Here is a 12,613-nt window from a genome sequence, read left to right as displayed (position 1 = left end):
CAATGTGATACCTGCACTCTTCTGCAACTTGCCTTTTCATAATTGGACTTTTACTGTCATTTATATCCCATTAGCTTATTTTAAACATTTGAGCATTGTAGCACCCCTGCCATCATATGGAAATACATACACAATGAATTTAACATAATGCACTGGACTTTTTATTTAGAATTGTATTTTAATTTTGCTTACCAGTAAATAAGGACACATACTGGACACAGTTCTGTGGCGAACATTCTGTGATAACGCTTGACTGGTATTATAATAGGCGTGCTTAACTTACACACACGCACATTCACATTTCCATATTTCCATTGATAATACTGTACTGGAAGTGAAAATAAAGAAAGCAAACTTTTTTTTTTAATGAATCGAAAGACGATGGTCACTTAAAATTTTTTTAAATCTTTTAAAGTTAAAAAATTTAGAAACATTTACAGTCTAAATCCATCGAGTGATTATTTATATATATATATATATATATATTATATATATATATATATAATATATATATATATATATATATATATATATATATATATATATATATAATGATATATATATATAATATACCAGCAAGACTCCTGTACCAGCAGACTCCTGTCCTTGTTCTTTCTCCCTGTCCAGGCCTCAGCTATTGACAGCATCCTCAGCAACACTTGTCACACGCTGTTACTCGCTACATTATTGAACTGGCGTTAAGTTACTTTGAATGACAAGGTCTGATCCAATAGTGACTCTCCAACTGTGACTGATTCTTTCTCTTCAGACAGACACCTGTTGTACAGGTTTCAGCACAAGAAAAAAGGTCCACTGTTAAAAGGTTACTTGGCTCATAGAACTGGTTCAGAAAGCCTCATTGAATGAGACCTGCCCTTAACACTTTAAAAAGCTATCTGGTTTCAAATGCAATACTGTTTCATATACATATATCAGATAGAAATGTTTGTATATAATATGCATTTTTGGGTTAAACTAAAAAGATTCTCATGAATTTCAGTGGAATATGTCAGGAGCACATCTATTCCTTTTTATTTACATGGATGTGTTCCTCTCCTCACAGATGTTTATTCTGTGGATGGGATTTGAGAAAAAAAAAGTTTTTATGATGGATGTCTTTGCACACTATAGTTTTTAGTATTTGTGCATATTATAAGTTTTCTGTGCTGTAACTCATAAGTAAACATGTTGTTTTACGAAAAAGGATGCATTTAGTATTTTAACAACAATACTACATTTTAATGGTTTGTATTGCACTGCAGGCAATATAACATATTACATTCAAATCCAATATGATTCTCCATATAATAAATAACATGAAAGATAAATAGCAATTTCAGATCTTGTACTGCACAATTACATTCTGACACTGGAAAGCCTGGCTGTAAATCTAATCAATAAAAGTATTCACTTTCTGTAATCTCAGCTGTGGTAACATAGGTTTTGGGTCGTTCTTGAGGAAAGCTTCTAATGAAGAGCTCATGAGGCAAAATAAGAGTCCTGCATGGAGTAGAGCCGGTCAATGGGATTCAGCAGTCCAGGTCCAGATTCAGACGCAGAGAGAAGGCAATCTCCCAGGTTACTGACTGACGTGTCGCTGTCTATTTCATGGAACAGGGATTCGTTATCTGAAAGAGCAAGAAAAGTGTTCAGCAGAGGGATATGATGATGAGGTCAAACTGAAGTGCCTTTTGGACAAAAAAACCCTGCCCAGCCTGTGTTATTCTTTGCATGTTCATTCTTTTGCCTTCATTCCCTGCGCCTTGCAGTCCTGCACTAATTCAGAGAGAATCATAGAATGACCTTGTAGTGGTAGAATTGTTACCATATGGGAGCATGTGATCCCCAGGCATTTGTGGTGGAGTTAGTCCCTGCCTAAAAGGGTCCATTTTGTACAAGGCCTGTTCCATAGCTGTAATCTGTTGCTGGTGCAGACGTGAATATGGGTGCATACCATCTAGGTCAGAATTGATACCTTCCATCGTTGACACTGGAATGACACAGATATATAAACAGATAGAAGGGGTGAGACACAAATGTGACTGATTATTGATGTAATTATTGATCTTCAGTTACAGTATATTGTGCTGTACGTGTGCCAGTTTAAAGCATCATACCTGAATGCAGTCTTTGGGGATTGTGGGAATCTTGCTGCTGCTGCTGTTGTTGCTGTTGCCGTCTAGCGAGTTTCTTAATCTGTTAGGCAAACAAAGTAATCGCTAAGTCTACATTAAAAAGATAATTAGACAAGTTAAACAGTGGAATCTACACTCATGACATTCACAAGTAGAAAGAAGTTGAACAAATAAAATAATTTACCTTCGCCCTTTGATTTTGAAACCAAACTTGTACCACTCGAACGCTTAGTCCCGTATCAGCTGCCAGTGTCTCTCTTACCTAGGAATAAAATGCTTATTAGATTAATAAAAGGTTAATAAGCAAAATAATGTTTACATCTTATGGATAAGCTAAAAACAACTTGTATTATATTCCAGACAGATACAATCTCAACTGTTCCTTTCCAGATTTTCAGAAGAAAAATGTCTTTCTCCTTTTGTCAGATCGAAACAGCACCGTCCTCTCTTTTACAGAAAGAAATACACTGAAAAGACTCACTTGCACTGTTAGATTGATCTGATTGTAATTTATCTCAGTGGCAAAATGTCAATCTGCTACTGTTTAGAAGTACCTTTAGTCTATTTTCAGGGGAGCCACAGTACAGTTCAATATGCTCAAATCACAACCTTTAACTTCCACCGTAATGCAGGTAAATGGGTTTAGCCATAATTAGTAAACTATCACCCAAACCTTTCTGCAAGGTTTAGAGGAGATCTCAAAAGAAGCTTTGAACGCCCGTCTCTGCTGGGTTGTAAGGATAGTTCGTGGGCGTTTTGGTCGCTTGTGATCTATGTCTTCCTCTTCTTTCCCTGCATTGCCAGGCTTCCTAGTGTTCTCCTCCTCTTCATCACTTTTATCTAAATTATATGAAAAGAGTAAGACTCAAAAATTACCAAAAGGTATTTAAAAATAACACCAAACCGTGCAGTTAACAATTCCCAAAAGTAAGCTTTTAAAAGCTGTGCCACTACTTATTTTAGCATTAAAATATTTGATATTAAATAAAGTTAGATGTTTCTGCGAAGTAGCATGATAAGAATTGCCCAAGTGGTGTTTGAGGAGGCTGTATCAGGTCCAGTTTATACAACGTAGCTTAAACCACGATTGCTGCTTGTTTTCTGCCTGTGCTTGTACCCGAGTCAGAAGCTGCTGGGCTGACGAGATTCAGTAGCTCTCGTTCCTTCTCATAGTCACTCCTGCACAGCAGCTGGCCCTCCTTCAGCAGAAACTCGTCTCCTTTCTGCAGCCGCCGCTCACACACACAACAGCAGAAGCAGTGCAGGTGATACACATTCTTTTGTGCCCGCATCACAAACTCTGCAGGTGCGATCAGCTCCAAACAAGCACTGCACTTCACTGCAAACAATCTAGCCCGGGAAAGAAGAGGGACAGGATTTCAGATTGTCAGAAAACAAATTAATCACATTTAAAAAAAAAACAAAAAAACATTTTATTTGCTCTTACAACACCATTGAACTGATTCCCCGTGAATCACTATTTCTCCTGGTAGACTTACTTTTCCTTTCCTTGTAGGAATATGTCAAAGTTATTTGGAATGTTGCTGAGTGGTTGCTTTCATTCTGGTAGTTGACAAGGCCCCCCACTGCACAGTGCCCCTTCCCACTGAGAAGGGCAAGTGTAAGTTTCACTGAGAAGGGCAAGTGAAAGTTTTAGCACCAGGCAACAAAACTTGGACTAAGCCTTTTAAACTATGAGTGATTTTTTTCTGTTGTATTGAGGACTTCGGTCCTATGGAGAGAGGAGAATAAAACTCCCCATGCAGTGGCTCCAGTCAGGGGAAGAATTAGGTTTCCCGTGGGGTAGGCTGATCCATGGCATTACTTTAATTATACTTAACTAACCAAAAACAAAAGAGGTTAACACAGCCCCATGTTAAATATCTCAGTTTATGCCTAATTTGTCTCCAATTCATTTTAGAATTACCCATTATAGCAATAACTGAGTAAAATATATTTTTTTGTCATTTTTTCATCCCTTTTTGTTAATCATCTTTTTGAATCATGACGCAGAACTAGCTCTTCCACCTCACAGTTAAATTAATGGAAACAAGAGGCCCACAATTCAGATATTAATTTCATATTAACTTATACATACATAGCCAACTACAGTAACAATTAAAGCTTTAGAATTTATGTTGCTTTGTTACATCAAATTCAACATGACATATATGCACAACTATATTTGGAATTATATTTATATATTTATAGTTAGAATTTAGAAAACTGGTAAAAGATAATCACCATGTAATCCACCAAATGACCAGTCTTGAAAATAAAATATCAAATTACCAGAGTTCAAAGTAGACCATAATTATCATTTAGCATTTCCTACAATGTAAAAAAAAAAAATAATAATTAAAAATATGAGTAAGTTGAAGCTGTATTGAAAACACTCAGAAGGAGAAAAGGGTCATGGTGAATTTATATAAAAGCCATTAGTGGCTGGATATTAGGAGAAATAACAGTAAAAATGAATTTCACACTGCTCCACCAAGCACTTACAGCAGGGCTTAATAGAAGCCCACTGCACCCACTTTAAATTTTAATGATGTTGAAAGTTTATCAGGTTAAACACTTACAGAAGATTGAACATGGTTCAAGGCTAATGCATACGGCACATCTAATTAAATATAAAATACCTGTGCAAATAGGAAGCTGCTCAAGTTAATATAGGGGATATCATACACTGGACACTTTGGAAATACATTATAAGAAAAACAATTCAAAACTGTTGAAGATGAACAGGAATTTTAAAAAGGCACAGAATTTAAAATGATATTCTTTCATTATTGGGTCTTTTACCTGTATGGTGGAAGGGCAGTGCTCTTAGGCAATAAAGGGTAGTGCATTATCCATGCATATGTCACTGACAGCAAACCTAACCCATGTAAGTTGAATGATGGTAGCGTCAGAGTACCAGGGGATGAGTAGAAAGGCAGGGCGCAATGTATGTGAATAATTGGTCAGGTCAGATAAGACATGGCTGGATGAACAATACCTCTCTATATTACAAAAAAGCTCCTGAGGCAGGATTTCCAGATGCCTCGCCATACCTTCTGTACTTGGATTTCCTCAAGTAGTCATTTTTGCAAGTTTAAATATGACTGTAACATATGGTGTGTATATTGTTGTTCTCAGGTTTTCTATCAGTTGTGCCTCTGGGACACAGCTATTCGACACTTTATTTATCAACCATGTGGGCAGTCTATTACTATCTAATAAGTTCTCAGTGGTCATTTTTGAATGCGTGTGTCGATAATAATTGCACTGACCAACTGCTAATTCTTGTCTGTGGATAGGCTCTCCATCAAACTGTTTTAGGTGTCAGTGCTTCTGTGCACTCTCCGTGTGCCCACCTGCCAGTCTTTGAAAGAGACCATCCAGAAACGAGAGCTTGGTTTGCAGTAACTGGACATTGAGATGCTCCAAGTGATCATGAATCTATTTTAAACATATTTGAGCAGGACAGTTTATTTATGTATTTGTCATGCAGAAAAGAAAGAAGCCATGCTGACATGGCCATATGCTGTCCCCAGCTTGCAGTTACCAAGCCACTGCGTTTCAATAACCTAACCGGTTTTGACAATGTGTCACTTTAGCTCGCTCCGGCTCTTTCCCTGCCTGTAACAGCATTCCTACATTCCGCTGCCCAGCCTGCCTCCATCCTCCTCATGCTTTCAGCTGCAAGCACCAGTCTCTCCCCAGACCAGTCCTCCAGACACCCACAACCAAGACAATGCATGCTAGAGTCAGCCCAGTGGGGTTTAGGCAGGTGCGCAAAGCTGATACCAAATGCATAACTTTACTGAATTTGAGTATTTGCGAATTAACCCGTCACACACAATACAGAAATGAACACATTAAAAACATGTCAGAAGATGTGTCAAGACAGACATGATGTCATCGCTTTAATCAACACACCCAATAAATCCCCTTTATGCAACAGCAAACAGAGTTCAATCTGCCAATAAACATTCATAGTGACTGGAAATTACATTGCATTCTCCATATAACCCTTTTTTCAGAATAGAGCAACTATGGAATGATTTCAGCAAAGCTAGCAATGCTTGCAATGCTTGTAATGCTAAAACAGAATCTCCTGTGTTTATGAAATGTCTTCTAATCATTAGAAGATTCGGGAACACATTCTGTACATCAATGCAATGATGTCTGTAACGTGCCTCCATTACCATGCCCTTACTGACTTTGTGACTCCACATATAACATGTTGACTGTGATCCAAACATACCAATAACAGAGGAAAGTGACAATTTAAACAATATAATTACTGAATGACTATATAAGGCACATTTTTGATAATTTACTTGACAATCTGACTACAATGCCCATGTTTAGATGATAAGTTACACACAGTAAACTTAACAATGAACAACATTAGTTAAAAACGTATCTCCATTAAAGGTTTTCTTTGCTGTTGTTTTTTTTCAGACTCCTTGCACCCACCTCTGCCAGATTTATTATGACAATTTACACACATGCATATATATATACATATATATATATATATAGTATTTCGTATTTCCTAATAAAGCTGTTACGCTACCCTTGTAAAACTTTACCACTGTATTTTTTAATGGTATCTTTGCAGTTTTGCCATGTTTTTTCCCCATATGCATTTGCCATAGTTTACCCTCGTTTGCCATGTTTATTTACATGCTTTACTATATCTCGCTGCAATGCTTACCTGTGATTTACCATGCTTTCACGATGCTTTATTACACTGTTCTATGCTTTTACCCTGGTAAACTTTAATAACGGTAATAACAGTATACTATAGCTTTAAATAAAACATCTAATTGTACATACTTTTAAAACAAATATGGACATGTACCAATTCATGTCATATTCATCAGTTTAGTTTTGATTTGTGTTTGTTTTTTGTTTCACAATGCAAACAACAATAACATGAACATTGCACATAAACATTGTTCCAAGGCTACAAATCACAGTCATTAGTATAATCTACAGTACTCACACGAATATAGCTCCATGACCTGGTAGCTATGACTAAATCACAGTACATACATGTTTTACTGTATACTATGTAATTAACAATAAAATAAAATAATAAATAAAAAATCAATCAGTTAGTAATTATTTTATTTATATGTCTTGTTAACAATTATAAAATTTTTAAAATAAAACATGGAATATTGTTGGTATTGCGAACTTAAACAGGTTTTCTAATACCAAAACATACCTTTCTCATAAGAATATTCTGTGCACACATGTGCCTAGATTTAATTGATTTAATCCGATCAATAATATAAATCTAAAGTATATTATTATTATCATATATTAATATTAATTATTATTATAATAATAATATATCCATATTCTTTGAAAACTTTGAATAACTTAGTATGTTCATACAAATTTTTTGTTTGAACAAACTAAAAGAGATAAGTCCTGGTCCTCCCTGGGATGCCCTCAGTGAAGTCACCATATTTTCATTAAGTTTTATATTTGTATTTGAATTAAATTTGAACACTTTCATAGCCATATGTATGTTATATATATATATATATATATATATATATATATATATATATATATATATATATATATATATATATATATATATATATATATAGATATAGATAGATATAGATATAGATATATACACATACACACACACACACACACACACACACACACACAAATAAAACATAGGATACTTACTTTTCGTAGTCGTGTTTGCAGTAAAGCTTTTTCTCTCTAAGAAAACAAGTGTTTTTTAGTGGTTCTCTGCAAGCTGTACAATGAACACATTGTTCGTGCCAGAAACTGTCATTAACTCTCAGCAGAAATTTATCATAGATCACTCTCTGGCAGCCTTCACACGCAGCTTTCTGATTTATATCTGTATGCCAAAACATGAAAAAGGGGGAGATTATCTAGATTGGAAATTATGCAAATTATAAATGCATATTCATTCATAGAAAAAAAAAGTACATCGAAGAAGAAAATGCCTCTTCTATATCGGAACATATTTGAGAATGGGTTAAATACATACACTCCGTAAAATAAAAAGTGAGACAATCTTACAGTTTTGAAGGCATATTTACTATCTATTTTCTATTTCTCATCAAGCTCACTTTTGTTAAGAATCACCGGTATTGTACATGTTATACACATTTCAAACAATCCATAACTGTACAATGTAAATGTACAATATAAATGTAAAATATTGCATGATAGATTGTTACACTGTAAATCAATTGTTGCAAAATTACAGGAAAAATACATCTTGTGCAAACAGATTACAATGCATTTTAGTACCTGTACTGTATTGTTTATACGTTACCGTGCAGCATTATGTTTATTTTGGTAACTTTTCGCGCGTTTCAATTATGTTGTTTAAAATATGTTGCATTAAGTGTATTAAACATTATATTTATTTTACTTTTGATGTGGGCTATGAGGAGAATAAAATAAAGTTTGAATTTAATTATTTCAAACTGTAAATTCAAACGTGAATTATATTCTCCTAGCCCACAGCAAAGTTTTTTTTTTCATATTATAGCCTGATGTTTAATTCAACGATAAGTGAACGAAATATTGAAACAGACTTTATCTGAAGTATATGCTACTTAATTTATTAATAACGTTTTGTTTCATTTTCGAGTATAACCATTGCGTTATCAAGGTTTTAATTTAGCGGCACAGTAAAAGGTAAAAATGACACAAAAAAATAAATAAATAAGAAGATTTTTTTTTCATTATCGCCAATAATGTGTGCAAATGACACTGTAAGTAAATATATAAAGATATATTTTAATTCATAGTTATTTGCAGAAACTCACCAAGTAACGATGAAAGAGATGTTTGATTTGGCGTGCCTCCTTCCATTTTAAAACCGTCCAGCATATTCTGTTAAAAAAGTGTGTGTGTGTATATATATATATATATATATATATATATATATATATATATATATATATATATATATATATATATATATATATAGCGTGCATATAGAATATGTAGCACACAAAATGCTATAGATTTTGCAGGCAATTCAACATAACTACCACCATTATACAAGCTGTTTTTCAAGGTGTACCTTAGCACAGGTGCGTTGCCTTATTGAGCAATAAACATTAAATATGCTGCAAAGTAAAATGAGAAAAGTGCATAGCCGACTTATCTATTAAATTGAACTTACTTATTGTAAGTGAACTACACTTAGCGATAAAGGTTATCAACACATTTATAATGCAACAATCCTTTTATTGATTTCTTTTTTTTTTTTTTAGTTCCATCTATCCCAATGTCAACTGTGATTCCAAACTCAAAGCTAGGAATGATCCCCTGCTCTCCGATCATGAGAACGCTAGCTTGTTGAAGAATGTGAAGCACTTAACTTTCCCTCTTCAAGGCTTTCAGACGGTGCCACAGTACTGTGAGGAGCACATGGTTTGTGTGAAAATCTTTCGATTAACCCATCTGTTAATCCATCCAGTGCTGCGTTTGCCCGTCTCTCTTACTGGAATGATTTTGAACTGTTCCTGGCTCTTCTCTTTCTGTACAGTCTAATTGTTTTCCTCATCTCCTCCCATCTCTGCCTGAGCCCTGCTACCAAGCACCCTTCACAAAGTAAGGTGTCGTGAATGGAACAATAACGAGTCTAACAAAATAATCGGAAATGTTCAGAAATTAACTGATTATTAACCCTATATTGTATTGCTTGTTATGTCTGATTTATTTTTAGAAACAGAATACTCAAAGATGCATGCATGCATACATACATACATGCATATAAGATGCAATTGTGTAGTAGTGATTCATCATTTCACAAGGCTTCATTTTCTTGATCCTTTTGTTAAAAAGTTGTCCATTTATTAATTTTAACATTATATTTTAAGATGGGTCATTAAAAATGTTTGTTTAAACTCTAAAGCGTATCATATTCCTCTGTTTGAGTTTACAATAAAAACCCTATTCATATATATATATATATATATATATATATATATATATATATATATATATATATATATATATATATATATATATATCAGTATCATGACCATCTGTATTTTTGAGTAACTGGTAGATTATACCAAAAAAAAGTGTTAAATTAAGGTTTTGGGTTAAAGAAAACAAACATTTTGAGAATACCTTTTAAATGATTTTAACATTGCCATTTAAAACCAGGGTCCGATGTAGACCACACAGATACAACAAATAATCATATTAACCATTACTACCCCAATACATAACTTAAACACATTTTTTAGCTTATGCCCTCTTGCTGTCTATCACAATAGAAATATACATGAATATTCCTTTATTTAGTATGCACTGAAACATTGAAGGAAACAACATTAGGATTAAATAGATTTATTTTTATACCAAACATGATTTATTTATTTATTTTAACATTCCAAATCAAATAGGCTACAAGGATACATAACCTTTTTTTTTTTTTTTTTTTTTTCTGTGCATAGTGTATTTGGATTATAACATTAGGTCTGGGAAATCAATTGAAAATGAATACTGGTCTTAAATAAAAAGTCCCACACGTTTAAGAAAAGGGATCCTTGTGGTTCTTCTGGGTTTTCTCTGGAACTTGGAGTTTGTTCTATATAAATAAATATACATAATACATACACATAATTAGAACCATCGGGGCTTTCATAATGGTATGCTTAACATTTGGAAACCATAATGAAGGGTTATAGTTGTAGCAACCCCGGATCAAGTTTTGGAAAAGCACGCCTCAGATTATGATTAAGGGTTAAGTGTTCTAGTGCCTGATCTAACAAGATATGACCTAGCAACAAACTTAATTCCTCATCTCCCTGCATCCCCAGGCTGGAAGAAACTCCCCTTGCTGGGATACTGAATCCACATTTACTTTATTCATCCATCCATGAACTGGCATTGCAAGAAAGAAGAGGCCAAAAACATAACTGACAGCCATGGACAGAACTAAAACTAAAACAAGTTGGAGCGCTCTACAACAGCTGTCAATCACATGTCAGCTACCAAGTGAGGGAGTCCGTCCAAAATGATGCCGTCTGGTGAGCAGGATTCCTAATTCTCACACTGGAGCGGAAATTGGGGTGGGTTAGGTAGATTTCAAAAGAGCACTCTGTTTAATGCTTATGTGGTTGACTAGCATGAAAAATGAATTACATCATTGCGAAGAACTGTTAATGTAGAGAACCTTTTTTCTCTAAAGGACAGAGGCGATTGCGCAATACAATATCTCTTCTATCTTGTATTTTTACATCCATCTTCCAATCCTTACTTCAGTTGCAAAACTATAATTTTTGATTTCTACACAATTTATTAATAAAGTAAAACCTAAAGTCATAAAAGCTTTTTTTTTTTTTAGCATAGATTCATAGTATACCATTTTTTTTTATTATTATTATTTTTTATTTTAAGCTCCCAGTACCCTAAGTGCCACTTTCCAGTTTGCAAATTGTGTATGTCCAATTTGATTGTATGCAATATTATCACTCAGTGAGCATTGATATTAAGAGATTTTGCATTATAGTCTTCTATCTGTAAACCTTGAGTTAGAGGCATCACTTAAGGACTCCTGTGGCTAACCAAATTCTGGCGATGATCCAAGCCATGCACTAATGAATGTTTGCTGTGTTCACATCTCTGATCAGAGAACACAGAAGCAAGGACCAAGAGCAATGAGTCAGTACAAAAATCTTTGCATTAAAGCTCCATTCATGAGTGCAGGTGAGCACAATAAACAGATAAAATGCTTCTGATTTCCATATTTATTATTAAACAAAACTGACAATTCAATAAAACAATTAAACTGAGTTGTCCAGAGATATGTATTGAGCCTCTGCAGACACAAAGTTCTAGAGGTTAAGGGGATATTAGGATACATACAAAGTTATTTGAGGCTGCAAAACACCCATATTGCGGCCAAAATCTGTGTTTTGCATGCGCAAACCATGTTTAGCTTGTGTAAAGTGGGACTTTAACAGCCACTAAAGATAAGTCATATGTAAAGAATAGTTTTCACATGTTGTTCTGCACCCGCTATCAAATTAGCGCTTTGCCATCCATTTAAATGATATTAAAATGCATTAAAATGAAGAAAAGAGAATGCAATTGGGTGGGAATTTGCCTTGCATTCAGGCAATTGCTCACCCTCCTCATACAAGGTGCAAACCATTGTAGAAGCGACTAATTAAGAGCTGTCCAAAACCACACACCTTCAGAGACCTGTTATTGGCCTCAGGGTGGCTAGTGTGGTACACTTCCTGACGTGGCGATGCTTGGCTCTTGTTGAGAGCAGGCAGGAAAGCCTTCAGAGAAGAAGGGCAAGACTGATAAGACCTTGCAAATTCAAACCCAGGGTCACTTTGTTTGGGATGCCAGAGGATGCGGTGGTAAGGCGTTATCGTCTCACTCTGCAGGTCATCCCAGACCTAATAGCTGAATTTCCCCATTTCATCACCTGGTTGACTTTC

At 34.8% G+C, this 12,613-nt stretch overlaps 1 protein-coding gene across 1 annotated transcript; it reads right to left on the bottom strand.

Annotated features, from left to right (window-relative positions):
- Nucleotides 1–598: 598 nt before the first annotated feature.
- Nucleotides 599–3,514, bottom strand: LOC121327105 (LIM homeobox transcription factor 1-alpha-like; the record flags this gene model as incomplete). The annotated part of the gene is made up of 6 exons (XM_041270905.1): nt 599–1,628; nt 1,826–1,990; nt 2,118–2,196; nt 2,320–2,397; nt 2,809–2,975; nt 3,253–3,514. Coding segments are annotated over 6 exons (900 nt in total), but the record flags the coding sequence as incomplete, so codon positions are not given.
- Between the last annotated feature and the right edge of the window lie 9,099 nt (nt 3,515–12,613).

Source organism: Polyodon spathula, chromosome 14 (assembly GCF_017654505.1).
Source record: "Polyodon spathula isolate WHYD16114869_AA chromosome 14, ASM1765450v1, whole genome shotgun sequence".
Lineage (NCBI taxonomy): Eukaryota > Metazoa > Chordata > Actinopteri > Acipenseriformes > Polyodontidae > Polyodon > Polyodon spathula.
This window is presented reverse-complemented; position numbering and strand designations above follow the sequence as displayed.